Source organism: Notothenia rossii, assembly GCF_949606895.1.
Source record: "Notothenia rossii genome assembly, chromosome: 11".
Classification (NCBI taxonomy): domain Eukaryota; kingdom Metazoa; phylum Chordata; class Actinopteri; order Perciformes; family Nototheniidae; genus Notothenia; species Notothenia rossii.
Window position 1 is genome coordinate 4497928 of NC_136910.1, and position 21745 is coordinate 4519672.

A 21745-nucleotide genomic window follows, 5' to 3' on the forward strand; every position below is an offset into this window, starting at 1 on the left:
AGATCTGAGTACTACCAATTAACTTCTTAATAAAGCTACTTGGTGGTTGGTTGAACATCGCAATAATGTTCATGATCACGTGGTTTTTATGAGGTTCGTTCAAGTTGTCTCTTCCTCTGCTCTGCCTTAGGTTCAGGGAAATATGGGTTCAGCGAGTCAGTTCATGCCTCAAACATCTCATCCAAAATTACACAATATCCTGTCCTGGAGGCAATTCCATGAATATAACTCAGGATTTAAGGCTATTCTGCAGAATGAGAGTCGCAATATGAGCATCTCATTGTCTTCTTTTCACTGGTCTGAAGAGGTTGTGTATATCTTCACAAGTGTGTGTGCACAAGTTTGAGTTTGTGGCAAGGGCCCAAGAAAAAGATTTACGGCAAGTTTCACAATCATGTTACGCTGCTGCTTGTAGACAAACAAAACCAACCTTTTGCTGGATTCACAATTCGAATCAAAATATTGTTAACACTGATGAAGACTAACCCTACTGGCAATTTCATTACTTAATACAAAATCACTTAATTGATTCATATAGTATAGTATATTAATATAGATATGATCATATGTGTCACCTAAAATAAGTTTTACATGAAAAATAGCTCATTCTGCTGCTGCAAATGTTTGTTTTTGAATTAATGTAAACATCAACTTCACCCTCACCATACAATTGTATATTGTATAAAACCAAGATATTGAGCCATTTGCAGTTATTTTTCTTCACACATATGACTGCTAAGTACTTAAAACATGAACACTCAAATAAGAATATAAGATTGTACAAAGGCAGATTTTAATAACTTATTATTTCATTCCATATTATTTCAACAATGTGAATGAGTGATATTTGTTGACTTTACTGAATAAAAGTCTCAAAACCAACCAAATAATTCATGCTTGATTAATCATTGTTGTTGATATTGAAGCTGCAGGTTCATGTAAGATTTTCCAACATTGTGTCCTAAACCTAAGAAGGTTTTGAAAGATGAAGCAGTTAAAAAGGGAAAAATGGAAGACACCTCTTGGATAGGAGGGATAGCTTTTCTAGGACGGACAGACGTGCAATAGATGTGGTGTGTAAAGATAATACATTTACAACACACAGTCCTAATGCTAGAAAATATCATAGGCTATGTCTATATATAAGAAGAAGATGGATCCAGGTGGATGTCAACAATCCTCCGGGGAAATCTTTTGCTATGCACTTTGTGAATTACCAAAAGACATATGGATAACAACAGAAAATGTGTGACGTAGACTTCAAACTCCCTCGGTGCGCTGGGAATGTTTCTAATGATTGATTGGCTCTTAGTGATGTGACCCAGAGTCAGAGAGGTTTTTTTTTTCATGTGATTGAAATCCTAGGAGTAATAGATTTGAGTTCCTACCTGAATCACTCGTCTCTGATTTTTTTAAAACCACCTGCTGAATATTATATCCGAAATTCCGTCAGTTGTCTGCTGGGACTACGTATCGGACGTCCAATGATGTAACACCCTCGCCCCTGCATGGACACAATGAAAAGTTAAGAAGAAAATAAGTTCCACTCTAAATCACATGCACGATGGATGGAGGGAGATAAAGATGGCTCCATCTTGAGACTCCAACGCGATATTCGGCGAGTTTGGAGGAAGCAACATCACTATGGGCTCAGAACAGTCTCATAATACACACATGCACACAGAAGGATTCACACTTGTATTTCATGATCCGCAAAAGGATTCACACTTGTATTTCCGGATCCACACTTGTGTTTTTCAATGCACACACAAATGTGTTCCGTTTCATATACATGTAAATAAAATCCAAACACAGAACAAAGTTTTACATGTATTTTTGATCCACACATATTTGTTTTCCGTTTAAAACCTCTGAACCTGCAAACACAAACTGCTTTCTGTGCATGGATCGCTGTGCATTCGTGTGTGGGTTTTTTGAGACTCCCCTGACGCTCACCCTATTCGTAGTTGTAATTTCTCTCATCTATAGCCAATCAGATGTCTCCTCCAGTCTAAGCCAATCACATGAGCGCGCTTTTGCGCAGTCCGGTCAGCTCGCTAAACAGAGGGCGGAGCTTCAGGTGATCATGCAGAGCTGCGTGTCTCCGTCAGACTCATCAGCTGATCTCTCTCTCTCTCGCGTCCGGTTACACTTCACTCAAGTTTATGTCCGTTATGTCCGTTATTATGTTTATGTCATACATCACACGCTGTCTCAATGTCTGCAACTCATCCCAGTATGCCCACATTGTAAAACATCCGTGTGCCAGACCTGAGGAACAACCAAGAACAAGGTTCAGACATTTTAATTTGACTTACAAGGAAAACCTTAACATGTTTACAAGAAATGATTGTAGCAGACAGTTAAGTCAAAGTCAACTTTATTGTCAATCTTTCAGTTTGTGTGTACAGACCAGGTACAGACAGAGAGATCTAAATACCGTTTCCCACATCCCGAATACAAAAATACAAATATGAAAATATGTATAAAAATATGTATATCCTATATACCCAATCAAAAGACACATTTATACATACGCACGCATTAAGACATAAATAAAAGCACAACAATCAATATGTACAAAATAACAGTCACCACCAGCCAGAAGGATCAGGATGAAGGAACAGCATATTCGTTTCTGTTCGATCTTCCTGGAAGTCCCTTGCTCAATTTTCCCGCCGTTGTCTCCATGGCTGTCAAGTGACTGCTGGTCAACCATCAACTCGTGGTCTCCCATTAATTTGTGGTTGGTCATTTATACTTGTACTCAGGGGCGCCGCCAGGGATTTTGGGCCCCATGAAAAGATATAACATTGGTTACTTAAACATTTTTTTCTTAATGTTCTAAAATTGTTTGGGCCCCCTGTCAGTTATGGCGCCCCTGCTTGTAGTCATGTACTTGGTCCCACAGAAGGTGATCCTGGCCTCTTCCTGTCCTCCTCCGAAAGACCCTAAATAATGCAAACAATTTAAGATGTATACAGCGCTAAATCCATATCAAACAAAACACAATGTGTATCAGGCACGTGCACAAGTTGACCTCAAGAAATCTAATTATCTTACATAAAACAAAACAAGAATGTCTATGTGTCTTCAATAAAAATATATAAAGAAAAAATAAACACCACAGCAACGTACCCGTACCAGACCTCCTTGTATTGCACAGTTTGACATCCTTCCTCGCTGTAATAACCCACCTCCTGCAGGCGTAGACTCCGACAACTCATTGTTGAGTTGGACTCTGGAAAATATGGGAAAAGAATCATCAGTGACATAGCAACACTCAATGAATACAGTCTAAAAGGTCAGAGGTGGGAGAAAGTCACTATTTTGCATGTTACATGTACATCTGAGGTCTTGGGAAGCTAGAAACAAGTCCAAAGATTTGATTTTTAAGTCATAAACCAGTCATAAGGAGATCCTCAGTCTAAAATTGGATTTTTTTTTTCCACCACGAACCAGATTCGGATCATGGCTCTCAGTTATTGCTTCTTTAATTAATGTTCTCTCCTGTAACTTGATTGGACGTTTTAAGATTAAATAAAGGATCTGGTAAACCAAATGTTGACCTGAATGAAAGGAGTTTTAGTAGATTTAAACACACTGTGTAATCAACATGCTTTTTAATCTTTGGGTAATCTATCAAGTCACAGAGGCAACCAAAATAGAATTCTCCACATTTGACATTTAAACCAGAACATTAAAAAAATGTTGGATTGTTTTTTTATCACTTTTTTCAAATGTAGTAATACTTTCCCCAGAAAATCTATTTAATGAGACTTCTTTAACGCAGCAACATCAACATATACTTTACAATTAAAAATGTGAAATATATCATGTATAACACATTTTTCATCATGTATTTGTAAATATCTTTATTGATTTATCTCAGTTTTTTGTTTTTTACAGGAAATCATACAGTTCACTATATATAAAGACACATTTATTTAAAAAAATTATGTATATGACTAAAGGAATATTTACTTGCGTTTAACATGATCTGATTTTTTTTAAATAACGCCTGCAGAAATCAACAAACTTGCACACTTTCTATATTAACCTTATAATCAGATAGCATTTGATTAGATATACTTTATTGATTACATTACATGTCATTTAACTGACGCTTTTATCCAAACTTCTTCTGTGTGTGAGAATGATACAGAAAGGGAGATCCAAATGCTGTCTCTCACAATCCAGAGGAATAAAAATGTAATATCAAAAACCTTTCAATCTAAATCAGACCCACATTACACCCATATAACACCAATATTACACTCATATTACAGCAATATTACACATGGACACAACCTGTCAAATGCCTGAATCCCCAAGCGTACAGAAACCATTTAAGGGTTAAAGCCTTTAAACAAAAGTGTGTTACTTTTGTGTCCCGTCTAAAATGTTGAATCTAGTCATGCTTCATGTTTTTGTTTTGTCTTTTGTTGTCTTGTCTCCCACTTCCTGTTTTATTTTGGTACTCACCTGTTATGTTTCTTTCCAGGTCTCTTGACAGCGCCAGCCTCGCCCCTGATTGTTACCACCTGTGCCCAGTTACGTCTTGTTTAAATTCCCCAGTCTCCCGTTGTTTTGTGTCAGTTCGTCTGGTCCTGTCTCTATGCAAGTAGTCAGCGTGCTTGCGATTACTCACCTTGTCTCAAAGCCTGATTTATGCTCTCAACGTTATTTTATTTGTGAGCGATTTTCTTTTATGCCTTTTTGAACCTTTTTTGTCACCTCATCAAGAGTGTCGATCCTTATTTATATCCTGTTTTTTTTTAAATAAAGTATCTTACTCATACTTGACCTCTGTCTCTTGGGTCGTGCATTTGAGTCCAATACCTTGTGTTTCCAATTTCGTGACAGTTACTTCCATTAGGCCTACTATATTTGCTTTTTATTGGCTGTTTGATTGGAAATATGCCAGTGTGTGTACCCAAGATGTTAACAAATGTGAATGCTTTCAAACACACGCATTTATTTTTGGAAGGATGCTCAGTATTGAAGTCAAAAACAGTGTTGGTTAGACAGACTAAAGTGATTACAAAACCTGCAGCTTTTAACTCCTGAATTACATGTAGTCTGACACTAGATGGAGACACAGACTCTGCATGTGTGTGTTGTTATGAGCTGCATCCATGCACTTATAGTCATTTTTAACCACCCTTTAAGTTAAATACTCTACATATTCTCTTAAAGGCAGTATTGTGTCTGAAATGACTGGACTTTAGTGTCTCTGATAACAAAATAATAGTTAGTAAACTGGTGGTAAAGGTGTTGTGGAGGAAGTGGCTGTTTTGCTTCCCACGCAGAGGAGGGTTTTCCGGTTAAACTTTCCTTTGTGATTCGGAAGTGGCGGTGTGATGCCGTTTAGCTTTACAGACACAACACCCAAGAGACAACCATGAAAAGTAAGCGTTGAATAGATAAAGTTACATTACATAGATTAGCATTTGCTACATAAAAAACGCAGTTACAAACAAGAGTTAAAGCTAAACAGCTAACGGTTCATTGTAAATGCTAATGGCATGCTAACGGTAGCTAGCTAACTTGTGAATGTCTGCAGTAAACAGGGATGGGGATTAGCTTTAAAAACCTAGCTTGTGTCTATAATAAGGATGATATTCAGTTTTGGGTTACATTGTTAGTTTATTATGTCGTTTAGGTGCGATTTCACATAGTGGTTTGACTTAAATGTGCGTTTAGACTTCAGGTTAACTCCCACCCAGACATGCTAACAATAGCTTAGCATGTCTGTGTTTTGGACACTGACAGCTGTAGCTCCATGACATCTGTGGAAAGGCCTGTGAAATGTGGTCTTGTTTAACCCATATTATCATCTTTCTTTATTATATTTTAACTTATGTTGCTCCACTAGGGCCTTTTGTTTTGTACATGTCCTGGTTACACTGATACCAAAGCTGCTGTAATCCGTACAGTATTAGAGGAGGTGGAAGAAGTACTCAGATCTTGTACTTGAGAGTAAAAGTACAAGTACCAGAGTGTAGGAATACTCTGTGACAAGTAAAAGTCCTGCAATTAAAGTGTTACTCAAGTAAAAGTACAAAAGTATTAGCAGTCATTGTAAAAGTAGTCATTGTGCCGATTGGTCCATTTCAGAATAATATATATGATATATTTTTATAATTATTGATGGATTAAAGTGTTCTCAAAGCTGGTAAAGGTGCAGCTAGTTTTAATAAATGTGTATACTGCAGGGTAGCTTATCAATTTAGTCTGAGTAAAATATCTGAGTACTTCTTCCACCACAGGAAATAGCTTTTCTCTTATGAAGCTTTTTTTATTTTCTTCAACAGAACCAAACAAAGCTCCATCCTGCTGAAATGAGAACACGCCTCTCCAGGATTTAGTAATACAGGTAAGCAACAAACCAATTTCCCATCAAGCCTAATGTTTCACAGGTCATTACATTGGAACCACATCCTGTACCATCCTGCTCACTGACGTGCTGTTGTAATATTTTGGGGGTTTTCCTGTATCTGATGTTGAAACAAAGCTCTTTCTGTGTGTGTGTGTGTGTGTGTGTGTGTGTGTGTGTGTGTGTGTGTGTGTGTGTGTGTGTGTGTGTGTGTGTGTGTGTGTGTGTGTGTGTGTGTGTGTGTGTGTGTGTGTGTGTGTGTGTGTGTGTGTGTGTGTGTGTGTGTGTGTGTGTGTGTGTGTGTGTGTGTGTGTGTGTGTGTGTGTGTGTGTGTGTGTGTGTGTGTGTGTGTGTGTGTGTGTACCTGTCTAATATGCTGATGCAAATTTGACAGGCTAGTGTGGGCAGGTATGGAGGAATGCTAGAGTAATAATTGTCCTTTTCTAATGTATTGCAACAGATCAGTACAGACAGACAGACAGACAGACAGACAGACAGACAGACAGACAGACAGACAGACAGACAGACAGACAGACAGACAGACACACACACACACTGCATGTTGGAACAGCAGCCCTCTGTTGGGAAAGGAAGGCTGAGGCCACTGAGGTAGATTTCGATCAGAAATGGTGAATTAACCGTCTGATATCCAGGTCAGCCACGGTCCTGTTGATCTACATGATGGAGGCATCACTGTGCGCACTGCAGTAGAGCTGCTGCAACCGCATCATCGATTAATTACTCATTAATGCTTTGGTGTTTAAAATGCTGGAAAAAGGTTTAAAATGTCCATCACACTTCCTCAAAGTCCAAGGAGGTCTGCAAAGGTAGTATTTTAAACGGATGAAAGTAGACAAAAAAAGTGATCATAATATTTTAGTGGCCCCAAAAATAATTTTCTGCATCTTTTGCATGAAAACGTACTTAAATGAATCACAGATCATCATCACAATAGTAGCCTCATTTTCAGTGTTGATTAATATTCTGATTATTTTATCCGATATAATGTCAGAAAATAGTCCCAGTTTCTCAAAGTCCAATGTGTCATCTTTTTAGTTTTTCAATTTACAGAGGCTATAGAACAGAGAAATGATCAGTATTTGAGAGACTGAAAACAGCATGTTATGTCTCTGTAGCGTGACCAAGCCCTTTAACCATGAATATATTATCACAGTATTTGTATTGCTGATAATTCCATTTTATGAATATCGATTAATTGTTTGTTCAATAAACGGTCATAAAAAAGTCCATCCCAGTTTCTTAGTCATTTTATTGTTTTGATTTGTTAGTCCAAAACAAAGATTATTAATTCATAGAGGAGGGTATTCAACAAAGAAAACTGCCTGCATCTTCTCTAAATCCACAGATATATAAAACCACTGAAAAACCTTCTTGTTTCTTCTTGATTTTGCATTTCAAAGTGATGTGTTCCCCTGATACTGAGATCACATGATGTCCTGAAGCCAACACTCACACCATCTCTGTCAAATCACAGTAGCTTGTGTCACAGTAATCAGGCATGCAGCGTGTCCCACTGTAGATGCTAGTATTAGTTGTTAGTCCACACTGCAGCGGTCTGACCCGCCTCCATTCTTTATTCTTATTATTCTGCTTCATTTGACCACCACAAAATGTCACCGTCACGTCATTTCCTTCCCCAGCTTTTTTTCTCAGCCTCCCTTGTGACTCCCTTGTTGGACATCTGTAACATGTGATCAAGCGTGTGATATAATCACGCTAAGATGTGCAGGCAAACTCAAGTCTGTACGCTTTGAGGATTTGCTCAGTGTCATGGCGGGGGAAATTCTTTGACTGGAGGACATCAGGTGGTTCATTGTGTAAACAGGGTGGTGTTGAAAGACCACTAAGGCATTTTGAATCATCATATCCTCTATGTAATCTGTTGAAATCTCATGTATCCTATTATAAATAGTGATACGCTTAAATCCAAACACAAAACGGACACCTTTCTTAATTACAGGATTAAAGGATTATTTTGTTCATGATGCAACACACGGTTGCACAATTAGATGCAGTTATACTCATGGAAAACAGAACAGAAACAAAAGCAGTGATTTTCTTTACATTACATGTCATGTCACACATTCAGTACTGTGGACAATCCCCACAGGAGCAATTTGGAGTGAAGTGTCTCAGGGACACAACGACATGCTGACTGCAGTGGGACTCGAACCTGCTATCCCCTGATTCGAAGTCCAGCACACTACCCACTGAGCCACAGCCTCCCATTTTTTTGAATTCGCAATTGCAGGAAAGTTAGCAATGATGAAATATCTAGGTAAATAATATGGCCGGCATCTTTAACCTTAATAAAAATTGGTCACCAGGGAACATTTTCTGTGACTTTTGAGCACCAATCATCAACTTAATAGTTGGGGAAGGACACTACTTGGTCTTCAACAAGCTCACGGTGTGGCTGGGTATTGAACTTCAGTTATTGTTTTGTCATGAAGTATTAAAAGTGTCAAGGTGGTATTATATATCTACTTCAAATCTTAATTTTGCCAAGTCGAGCAACTTGTTTATTATTCATGGAAACGTTTCTAAACATCTACAGAAAGGATTTTGTTCCTTTTGATCCGTTTGTAATGCAGGTCTCCCTTGAAAATGAGATATATGATCTCAATGGGACCAATCTGGATAAATAAAGGTTTGAAATTAAATGAAATGAAATGTACAGCCCCTTTTTGAAGTCAAATGAATATGAAGCATTTACTATCTACGTTTTAAACCTTGATTCAGTCTTTTCCATTAAGTACATGGTGCTACTTATATAGCAGAACTTCTATTGTGTATTGTGTTTTAATTTAAATGTGTTTTAATGTGTAATTTGAATTGCAAACCAAAGACACATTGTGGCATGCGAAAATAAGTACACAAAAAAGACATTCCTATTACTGCTTGTGCTAAGACATTCAACATCTTTTTAATAACAACTGTCAAATAAATTCAAATGATGCCCTGCAGGCTAGAAAACATTATCTCAGATTAAATTTAGACACGATAAATCGTGTGTGTGTGTGTGTGTGTGTGTGTGTGTGTGTGTGTGTGTGTGTGTGTGTGTGTGTGTGTGTGTGTGTGTGTGTGTGTGTGTGTGTGTGTGTGTGTGTGTGTGTGTGTGTGTGTGTGTGTGTGTGTGTGTGTGTGTGTGTGTGTGTGTGTGTGTGTGTGTGTGTGTGTGTGTGTGTGTGTGTGTGTGTGTGTGTGTGTGTGTGTGTGTGTGTGTGTGTGTGTGTGTGTGTGTGTGTGTGTGTGTGTGTGTGTTCTCTCAGACAACACTGACTCATTGTTTTTTTTAAAGAAACCCCTTCAAAACCAAGCAGCTTGAACACACATGTTTGCAGAGAGAGAGAGAGTGATGTGCAGCCAAAGTTACTAAGAAGTTACACCAGATTTACTCAAGGGCTGAGACATATATATCGCACATAGATTTTGGATATTGCATAAGTGTCAAACCTAGTTTTAAAGAGACTTTTTGGGGTTGTTCCTGCTGTGTGTTATATGGGTTATTGTGCATGTAAATGGTCTGCAAACGCTAAAATCACAAAGTTAGGCAAAGCTGGCTTCATTTTCTAAACTTACCTGACTGTTCTGTTGTTAAATATTGAGGTGATGTCATTTAAAAAAAAAAAATTGTAACTACAAAAAGCATACGTACAGCAGTAATACACATTTCTATGGTGTGGATTCTATGGTTTATTTTAGATGTCAAACCATAGAAGAGATACAGAACAGCTGACTGAGAAGTGCTGAATAACTTAATGGGGATATTTGTGTTCCAGCTAGATCAACACAGCACACACATCTTTTATAGCTTCCTTTATGAAACACTTCCTTGTGTAAATGGTAAAATGTAACATGGTTTAAATGTTTTGAAATGGCACTGGTTGTTAAAAAAGATCCATAAACAAAGCACTTCCTCTTTGAAGCAGCGGCCACAACAACAGTAAAAGCTCAAATATGCAAATTCTTCCCTGACGGCACATTTAAGCCCCCCCCCCCCCCACACACACACACACACACACACACACACACACACGCGCCTGTAAAGTGCCCCAAGTACCATTTATCTATATTTAATTTTTATCTCATGGCTATGATGAATGCTCAACTCTTATTGGCCAATAAAGACGACCTGATAAGATAGTACACATAAAGTGATATTACAGGGCACTTTTGAAGAATCTAACTTGGAAAAATACTCACCCTTCCCTTTTTAACAATATAAGCAAGGCACAAGCTTGGCAAATCATTCTTAAATGTTCTTTTTTAAAGTCATTTTGTGATTTTATGTTTTAATAGTATTTTTAAAAACCTCAATTGTCTTAAAACCTATTTTTATTTAATTAATAAAATTAATACAATATTATTTTCCACTTACATATTTAAACTAATGCTGTCAAAATTATCGCGTTAACGGCGGTAATTAATTTTTTGAATTAATTGTGTTAAAATATTTAACGCATTTAACGCATGTGCAGAATGGCCGGCCCCATACATCCCACCAGTGGCAGCGCCAGGGTATGGCTGGGGTAGGCTACAGCCATACCAAGAAATGGCTTAGCCCCACCATGAAAAATGATGTTAAAGTAAACAAAATAAAGTCCGCCAACTCGCGCCGAGTAAATTACACAGACAGCAGTTAGTAAGATTGATTTCAGTAGCCACTTGTCTGGAAATACCGAAGACTAGAAACGGTTTTGAAAACTTTTGTCACGTAGTGATCGTCTTCTCAATAGAACATCTTTGATAATGCCTTCTGGCCAATCAGAATCAAGATGACGGCGTGGTGTTGTTGCAGGAAGTCCCGACGGAGAATACTTTTGATAGAAATCAACACGTAATGAAATAAGACCCCACGGTTTGATTATTGATAGGTGTGTGTGGGCTGTCTTTCATTTTGACACACAGAACAATGTTATAATAAACATACATAGCCTACTGTATGTTAAATGGATATATCCGCCTTCTTTCATTTATCTTTCCATTCCCACAACAATATACATAAAGAAATGGCATATTTTGGACATACTTAGAATGGTGATTAATCATGATTAATTAATTTTGAAGCTGTGATTAATCTGATTAAAATTTGTAATCGTTTGACAGTCCTAATTATTAAATAAGATATGTAATAATGAGCTCCTGTAAACTAAGATGTCTATTGGGCTAAATATGGGAATAATAGGTTTTGATGCACATGAATCCATATCCATGCAGCCAAAATAGTTTGGAGAAAGGAAGTTAATGTGTGTGTCAGTCTAATGGATGCAGAAAATACATGTTTATGGGATCAATTCAAAGCATGTCTGCAATATTTATCCAACAGTGTATTTAAATACTTGAAAAACAAGTTCCTTTATCCCTTGGCAAGACAGATACAACTTTATTTTGAAGGTTCAAAGCTTTTATTGTCATGTGTGCATAGCTACAGTTTAGTTATGACAATGGAAATCTTAGGTCACAGGCTCGTCCCACAGAGCAACACAATACAACTGATGATATAGTGCAAGTAAATAAAATAAAATAGAAAAAGCACACAACGAAAAGTAAACAAATACTGAAATAAAGGAGAGGAGCAAAAGACAGCCATCTTTTTAAATAATAAATAAATAATAAATTTATAATTAAAATAAAATATAAGCTTTATTTCTAGTCTCTGGAAGTTTTTCCTTGTACGATGTGAGGGTCTAAGGACAGAGGGTGTCGTATTGTCATACTGATATTCTGTACAAACTGTGAAGTCCACTGAGACAAATGTAACATTTGTGATATTGGGCTATATAAATAAACATTGATTGATTGATTGATTGATTGATTGTGTTAAAATGAATTTCCGAGCACCGTAATTAAACCCTTCATCTCCTCTGTTTGTCCACAGGTCTCTCCGTCACCCTGGCGATGCTTCACCCCCACAGAGAGGAGGATCTGGGGCCCGACAGCATGGAGGAGAACCCTCCGAGCGAAGCGGTGGCCTGGGAGCTCGAGGAGCTGACCCTGCAGACCGGATTCCCCCCGAAGCCCCTGCAGGAGAGGAAGAACGGTGAGACTGTGGTGCACGATATATTTAAAGGTCACCTATTATGCCATGTCTCTTCTACATCAACATGTGTCCCCTCTTCTTCATGTCTCTTCTACATCAACATGTGTCCCCTCTTCTTCATGTCTCTTCTACATCAACATGTGTCCCCTCTTCTTCATGTCTCTTCTACATCAACATGTGTCCCCTCTTCTCCATGTCTCTACTACATCAACATGTGTCCCCTCTTCTTCATGTCTCTTCTACATCAACATGTGTCCCCTCTTCTTCATGTCTCTTCTACATCAACATGTGTCCCCTCTTCTTCATGTCTCTTCTACATCAACATGTGTCCTCTCTTCTCCATGTCTCTTCTACATCAACATGTGTCCCCTCTTCTTCATGTCTCTTCTACATCAACATGTGTCCCCTCTTCTTCATGTCTCTTCTACATCAACATGTGTCCCCTCTTCTTCATGTCTCTTCTACATCAACATGTGTCCTCTCTTCTCCATGTCTCTTCTACATCAACATGTGTCCTCTCGTCTCCATGTCTCTTCTACATCAACATGTGTCCCCTCTTCTTCATGTCTCTTCTACATCAACATGTGTCCTCTCTTCTCCATGTCTCTTCTACATCAACATGTGTCCCCTCTTCTTCATGTCTCTTCTACATCAACATGTGTCCTCTCTTCTCCATGTCTCTTCTACATCAACATGTGTCCTCTCTTCTCCATGTCTCTTCTACATCAACACGTGTCCCCTCTTCTTCATGTCTCTTCTACATCAACATGTGTCCTCTCTTCTCCATGTCTCTTCTTCATCAACATGTGTCCCCTCTTCTTCATGTCTCTTCTACATCAACATGTGTCCCCTCTTCTTCATGTCTCTTCTACATCAACATGTGTCCTCTCTTCTCCATGTCTCTTCTACATCAACATGTGTCCCCTCTTCTTCATGTCTCTTCTACATCAACATGTGTCCCCTCTTCTTCATGTCTCTTCTACATCAACATGTGTCCCCTCTTCTTCATGTCTCTTCTACATCAACATTTGTCCCCTCTTCTTCATGTCTCTTCTACATCAACATGTGTCCCCTCTGTGGAAAGAGACTCTGAAAGTTTCAGGAACAAAGATTCTCTCTCTTTTTGATCCATTTCTATAAAAACCTGTCTGAAAATGAGCTGATCAGATTTTGGCCACTTGATGATGTCATAACGATGTGTTTTCTTGTGTAACCATTAGCCAATCAGCAACCAAGGTAACCCCCCCCCCCCCCACCTTATCACCTGAATCTCCTTCTAGAGCTCCATTGAGTTCTTTGTAACCAAATCTCTCTCAGAGGGGCGTGGGGAGGGGCTCCTTATTTTCATCTAAAGTAACAGACAGAGAATTAGCACTTTGGAAACAGGGCTGAAACAGAGGGGATTATGGGTAATGCTGCAATGATCTTTGGTGTTTCAGCCAATCAGTGACAGGTTCTGTATATATCTGAGACCTGTGATATATTGATGAAAAACAGTATGATAGGGGACCTTTAAATTAGCTTACACTTTGATCCAAAGCAACTTACAATAAGTACGATATGATAATACTTTATTTATTTAATACTTTAAAGACTTCTCTACGCTGTTTCTCAAAGCTATGTAAAGAGGTTGATTTCATGTTGTATTTAAAGATGTTTCCTGGCTATAGGGCACTTCTTTTATTTCTGTGCTGCAGGGTAAATGTTCTGCCATCACTCTGCGCACCTTGTAGGCCAGTGAAATAGTTGCTCTTCTACTCCTTCACAGATGTGGCTTATATCCAACAAAGAATCCTCCAAGCTTACAACGTGTTCAGGGAGAACATGTTGCATAAATACAAAGTGGGAGAAAAAAGTTAAATGTCAGTACAGCTTGTTCACTTGTCAGTAGTGACCTCACTGCAGAGGGCGTTTGAGGAGATGGTGATTTAAGTGCTGAGGTGTGTGTGTGTGTGTGTGTGTGTGTGTGTGTGTGTGTGTGTGTGTGTGTGTGTGTGTGTGTGTGTGTGTGTGTGTGTGTGTGTGTGTGTGTGTGTGTGTGTGTGTGTGTGTGTGTGTGTGTGTGTGTGTGTGTGTGTGTGTGTGTGTGTGTGTGTGTGTGTGTGTGTGTGTGTGTGTGTGTGTGTGTGTGTGTGTGTGTGTGTGTGTGTGTGTGTGTGTGTGTGTGTGTGTGTGTGCGTGTGTGTGTGTGTGTGTAATAAGGGAGTGAAGAAGCCGCTGTTCTTAATTGGCTTGTCTCTCGCTCTGACCTCTCGTTACAGTAGATTAGACGCTGCTGTACGTTTGCTCTGTGGACTTAAGACTTCTTTCTGTGTCTGGAGTTAGCTTTGAGCTTCAAGCTTCGAGTTCTCTGCTCTCTACTGTCCGTTGGTTTATATCACTGTGGAAAAGTTGTCTTTCCTTGCTGCAAGTTTGCATTTGGTTTGTAAAGCTTCATAAAGCCGAATAAAGCCAATCAGATCTCATGACACTCAAGGTTTTATTGGACAGAGAGTTGGTGTTATGTCTCAATATCGTCTGAGATTTTATGACGAGGCTTTAATGATTCTGAATCCAGTCTTTGTAAGTTCAATACAAAGACAATAGACCTATTATCCTTTATCTGCAATAAGGAAGTCATAAATATTGACACATAGAGCTGAAACAATTACGTAACGTCCACACGGTTGCGTTGCTTCAACAGAGACGCTTCCCATTCCCTTTGAATGGGGTGACGTCAAGCTTTGCCGAACTGCATTGTGGTTCCGTTCCGTCGCTTTGCCTCCATTGCTCACGCTGAGAGTTTTGAAAAGTTCAACCTTTTAACCGTCGACGGAAGCGCAAACCAATCAAATCATATGCCAGTACAAGCGCTAGCCAATCAAACCGCATGCTTGTGTGTCCGGGGCGGGAGATTAATGTGATTGGTTGTTGGTCGCGCACCAGACCGGCAAGCTTCAACGCGACGGAACCGTGTGGTCGCACCGTTAGAGAGGCCCTGGTATTCTCTTTTTCAGTTTATATCAGTATGTAGTGTCTCTCCTGTGACATGTCTTTGTTTTTCTCATACTGCCTTTGTCTTTTCACCCTCTGTCTGAAACCAGAGCCCAGTCTGTTCTGATTGGTTAGCTTGCCGGCTCTGTTGTGATTGGTCAACCTCTTAGGCTAAGGGGCGGGACATCTCTATCACGCACAATGCGTTGGAGCACGAGTGGCCCTGATTTGAAGCTAAAACATCTTTATCGCCCCCTGGTGGCTGGTTGGATGTTAGTTTCAGAAGCGCTTGATTTTAAACGCAGCGTCACTTTCTACGAGTCGATATTATTTCTTCAATCACAGGAAGCCAAAGTTGTTATTGCGGTTAATATTTGATTAATTGTGCCGCCTCAGTGAAGCGTGGGATCGTGTGACTGTGTCTCACACACACAGAAACACACCTCACACACACGTAAACACACCTCACACTATCAGAAGTGGCAGCCACTGTGGCCATTGTTCCCTTCTGGGTGTTGGCCTCCCACAGTTAGTGGATAGACAAAGTGACCTGCTGCTTATATGCCAGGAGAGGGAGGTTAGGCAAAGGTAAATTATCTACTTTAGGAGTGGTGGAGAATAATGCTAAATAACACAATAAAACTCAACGGTGGAAAAAGAAGTCGGCTAGATTTCTATCAAGGCAAGGCAAGTCATTCAAAGTGCTTTACAGAAATGAAAGACATTGAGAGCATAAAACACATTAGAAGCATTAAAAAGCAAAGATAATAAAACATGAATAACACAGGTACATGAATAAAAGTTGCAGTGCCGTGTGAGATGTGAATTGGAAGTAAAACATAGAATTAAAAAGTGACATCATTGAAGACATTTTGACAATCACAACTTTGCAGAAACAGGCCAAAACACACTCTCAGCCCGAGGCCACCACTCCCAGATTTTGAAACAACCCGTGCTCCTTCTACACATTTCCTTCTGCTAGCCCAACATGTTGCTGCAGGCACTCCTGATCTGACATGAAGATGCTTTCAGAGCAGCGGAGAGAAGCGTTGCATGTGACGGCATGTACATTTGTAACATGTGGGGCAGTGAAAGAGAAAGGAATGCCCACATAGAGAAAGGCTTATCAAAGCTTTATCATCTCACTCGGGGTTATGCAATGTGTTTATGGCACACGGTTCCTGTCTCAGTCACGGAAAAAAGACTTATGGTTAAACACTCATGTGTGTGTTTATAGAAGGAGAGAGCGGACATGTTTTGCAGGATGAGGATCATGGCAGATGTTGAGGCCCATATGCACTTAGTGTTTACGCATGACTTTAAGGGCTGGCATAACATGGGATAGCCTTGAAAGCACTTAAAGGGGCCCTATTACGAGCATTTTCTGGACATCTTTTGTGACATGTTTACATGCTATAAAGTTAAAAAATGTCCGGTCTTGATTGGTCAACCCCTTAGAGATGTCCCACCTCCCACGAACACGAAACGGGTTGTATCCGCTACAGTTCTCTATCGTATGGACGGTTCGTCCACACGAGGCCGTACCGGAATCGCGGAAACGGAGCCCTCAAACGATAACGAGTCCCAAGTTGGGTAAATCTGCGGATGGAACGCTCTGGGGGGCCAAACGGCTCCGTGTGTTCGTCCTATAAGATAATTTCCTGATAACCTCTGCTAGTACTGACCATGCTACAGATGTTAGTGCAAAATCTACAGCTCCTCTACCACAACCATCAGCAACAAGTGGACATGGAGAACTAAATGAACTACATGTTGCTAAATCCACCGCGGAGAATAAACAGAAGGACAACCATGGCAACCATGTTCTGGGGTCTTCTTTGCTGCTTTTGGTGTATTTTGTGAAGTACAGCGCCACTTACAGGCCCGGCATATGTAATACAGCGTTTCCAGCGGGTCGAGTGGTCTCATGTGGACGGACATGTTTCTTGAGCCGATACCGTGTGGACCAGTGTTTCTCAAACCTTTTTATACCAAGGATCACCTAACTCCACAAATATCCAAAAACACATCGTTTTTTACAAATCGCCTGAAAATGGTACAAACAAGTGGCAACATGTGTGATGAAGGTGTTTACCTGGGCTATATCATGCAACCGAAAGTGAAACTTAAGCTCGCTCCATTGCAGAGATATTCCCGCGAGAGTGTGGAAAACTTAAATGTATTAATTCATTTGAAATGTTACCAATATACTCACAGACCACTAGCGGGCGCTCACGGACCACCAGTGGTCCGCGGACCACACTTTGAGAAGCACTGGTGTGGACGGAAGATCTTTTTGATATCGAATTCGGTTAGTTTTCGTTTTCGTCTCCGTGTAGATGCAGCCTTAGCCTATCACGTACAATGTGTTGGAGCGCTAGCCAATAGAAGCGCGAGTGTTACATGGTGATGTCATTATGTTCAGGAAGTAAACAAAGAAGTCCAATGGAGGCGTTTCAGGCAGGGGGTGAGAAACTCAGGGATTTTGGCCTCTGAAGACCATTTACACGCAAGAAAACCTAAATAACATACAACAGGAAAGAGGGAAACACCAAAAATCTTAATAAGGCCTCTTGTCTTTTATTTATATTTTATTCCACTGTACAGTATTTCATGTTAAATTCAGTTTTTATTGTATCTTATACTATATATTTCTATTTTTTCTTGCACTGCTTTTATTGTTTTACGTCTTATTTATTAATGTTGGATCGTTGGAGGAACCTGGGACTTTCATTTCAGGATTTTCATGTCCAAAACCAGTCTGTAGCTATTATGCAAATGAGAATAAAGCCATTGAATGCTGAATGTTTCCCAAAGCAAAGTGGCCCCTGAGATAATGTGACTGAGGTCAATCATACATCTAAGGGTGAGAAGCGAGTTTCTGGAGGGAGGAAGGGCTGCATCACAAGAAGAAAAAGGATCATAGGGAGGAGGGGGAGGTCATGACTGAAATGGCAGTATTGCATAACTTCTCTGAGAAGCGAGGGGATAATGGAAAGCAAGAAAAGGAGGGGTGTGTTACTTGTACTTGAAGAGGTGAAGATGTGTTTTTTTTCCATTTTTAATGCTGACAAAGTGGCAAGGACTTTATTCTGGAGTACAGGGGAGGAGGAGGAGTGAAACGAAAGGTGTTGTCACGGAGAGATTGGAAAAGCTCTGGGTGGACCTTGTTGTGATCCTAGCAGCAGAAAGGGGCAGACACACACACACCCTCTCTCTCTCTGTGCGTGCTCACACTCGTAGACAGTCAGTCCAGAGAAAGGGAATGGTGAGGTGCTACCTGTGCACTTCCAGCTGCCGGTGAGAGGAAAAACCTTTTTTTTAAAAAGTGGCTTCTCTCTTGCTGGACTTCTCCACTTCTTCCACTGTTGTGTTTTTTCCCCGCTGTGTTTATTGTGCTTCCGGGAGTATGATTAATCTTTAATCTTTGCCGGGAGGGTGAAGCTTCAGCATGGTGCAGAGGGACATGCCTATCACGCCAGGTAAAGTTCATTTGAGCACGCTGTCGTCTGCTGCTTTGATTTCTTTTGTGTGTCCCTGTTTAAAAAGTGATGACACTGAGGGAAGTCTGCTTTAATCTGAGCTTTCCTAACTACATGTGGGGTGTGAGTGTTTGCATGTATCAGAAAAAGTGTATTTACACCACAGTTTCAAGTGTTGGCATAATGTAACTTGTTTATATGTCAATGGCTGCCCTCGTTGATAACTCTGAAGATTATTTGTTGTTGATACCATCATATTCAGAAACAGTTTTATTAATTACGTTTTTTGCTTCGGTGTATTGATGCATAACATAGAGATAATATATTGTAAAAAATAACTATCATATGTACAATATACCTGACTTAAAATGAAAGCTTAAATTAAGAACATTTCAATAACAATATGAGAAAATACTCCATCACAAATGAAATTAAACTTTATAGAAGTTGTAAGAAGATAACAATACAAATATTTGACAAGTACTTTAAAGTGATGTGTCAAATATCTGAAGTACAATGAAAGAGTTAATGACTTTTTAGAAGTTGTAGCTTTGTGTGAAAGTATCCAATAAATAGACGAATACCACAGGTTTATTGGATGTAGCTTAAGATGTATAGGGAACACTTTTAGAAGTGTGAGTAAATGTCAAACAGAGAGCATGTAGTTTGTAAGTGCTGTCAGGGTTTCACCTCAGAGGCTCTGCGGGGCAGAGAGGGCAGGTTGGAGGGGATACATACTGAGAAGTGGTCAAAAGGGGGGGTTGATAAATTGGCTTTTTCTCAGAAACTAACCCCCCCTCCAAACATCCCTTAAAGCAGCAGTCCTGCTCCCTGAGGCCAGGGGCCAGACGGGGCAGGGAGTGAGGAGCTAAGGGGGGTTATCTGAGGGAGGAGGAGCTGAGGGGGAGGAAGTAGGTTAGATACTGTTGCTCCAGATTTAAGCAGAAAAGACCTTCCCTTTATAGACAGAACAGATTGTTCCAGATACTGACTCTGGCTGCTACTACAGAGAGGAGAGGGTAAATGATAAATACAACGAGGCAGCGAACAGGGATTTTTAATCATGTCTCAAGGCGGCTTAAAGAGGCGCTATTACGTGTTTTGGGTTTTCCCTTTCCTGTACTGTGTGTTATACAGGTTTTTGTGCATGCACCTGAACATCAGCAGGAGAGAACTCTTTAAAGTAGAGACACTACATACTGATATACACCTGAACATCAGCAGGAGAGGACTCTTTAAAGTAGAGACACTACACACTGATATACACCTGAACATCAGCAGGAGAGAACTCTTTAAAGTAGAGACACTAAATACTGATATGCACCTGAACATCAGCAGGAGAGAACTCTTTAAAGTAGAGACACTACATACTGATATACACCTGAACATCAGCAAGAGAGAACTCTTTAAAGTAGAGACACTACATACTGATGTACACCTGAACATCAGCAAGAGAGGACTCTTTAAAGTAGAGACACTACATACTGATATACACCTGAACATCAGCAGGAGAGGACTCTTTAAAGTAGAGACACTACATACTGATATACACCTGAACATCAGCAGGAGAGGACTCTTTAAAGTAGAGACACTACATACTGATATACAACTGAACATCAGCAGGAGAGGACTCTTTAAAGTAGAGACACTACATACTGATATACACCTGAACATCAGCAGGAGAGGACTCTTTAAAGTAGAGACACTACATACTGATATACAGCTGAACATCAGCAGGAGAGGACTCTTTAAAGTAGAGACACTACATACTGATATACACCTGAACATCAGCAGGAGAGGACTCTTTAAAGTAGAGACACTACATACTGATATGAACCTGAGAATGTGCAAAGTAAGGGCCACTGGAAGTGTCTGAATGTTTTTTGAAACTCAACCCAACAACAAAAGATTTCACTGATTAGTCAGCGACAAATGAATTAAATTGTGTGGCTTGGATTGAAAACCTGTTGCTGAAACACAGCCCAGTCCACACAATGATTATTATGATAATGACTGCTTCTATTATTGTCACATTGAATAAACTATACTGTCAAGAAGGTGGTTTTACCGGTTTGGTGCTACGGCTAAATTGCCACCTGCAGCACAGGATAAAGAAACAAAAGCCTGATACCTGAAATACGGAATACCACTGAGTATGGTGAAGAATAGAAATGTAATCAGAGACTGGGTGGGTAGATGTTGTGTGTTTGGATCGTGGCTGGCTGCATCTCCCTGACTTGTAAACATAAAGAGATATCCATCAGCTCTCCGCCCTCGCATCATAATGACAAAAGATTGTTCTTTGCTTACACTGCGGCGTCGTTTCATTTCTGCTGCACGACAGGAGCCAGGAATAATCTAGACATTAAAAAAGTAATCTCCAAAGTGATCACTTTTTCGCTGCAGGGCAAGTGTTTCAGCGAGATCTATAGCCTAGCCTAGCTTCAGCAGTGATTCAGGGAGGCTGATGGTGATGTTATGTAACCGACTGGGAGGCTGCCAGCTAGCCAGTAGGAGGAGGGGAGAGAAACTGATAGATGGAAAGAAAACGGGAGGAAAAGACAATGAGGAAATGTAAAATGAGAGTCGAGAGAACGGAAGAATTGAAAGGCAAGACGATAAAGAGTAGTTTAGGACACGAGGAAGGAAGGAAGGAGTTGTTGTAATCCAAACAAAGCAGCTGCATGTCTCCTCTCCTCTGTCACCTTTTATGATATGAGATAACCTCAATACTCACCCCACATTAACCCCATATTTCCAAAACAACGTAAACAAACCGGAGGATTTTGCAAGGAGAGAGAAGAAGACAATGAAGGAAATGTAAAAAGAGAGAATGTAAGATGATAA

General features: G+C 39.9%; 1 protein-coding gene across 4 annotated transcripts in view; it reads left to right on the top strand.

Moving 5' to 3' along the window:
- The first annotated feature begins 5196 nt into the window (after nucleotides 1-5196).
- Nucleotides 5197-21745, top strand: part of mrtfab (myocardin related transcription factor Ab) — a 73027-nt gene continuing 56478 nt past the window's right edge. For 2 of the 4 annotated variants that reach the window (XM_079659266.1, XM_079659272.1), the window contains exons 1-3: nucleotides 5197-5411; nucleotides 6318-6379; nucleotides 12282-12443. In XM_079659266.1, the coding sequence (XP_079515392.1) occupies nucleotides 12302-12443 (142 nt within the window). In that variant the 5' untranslated portion in view covers nucleotides 5197-5411; nucleotides 6318-6379; nucleotides 12282-12301. The other 2 variants (XM_079659271.1, XM_079659270.1) reach the window with 2 other exon arrangements.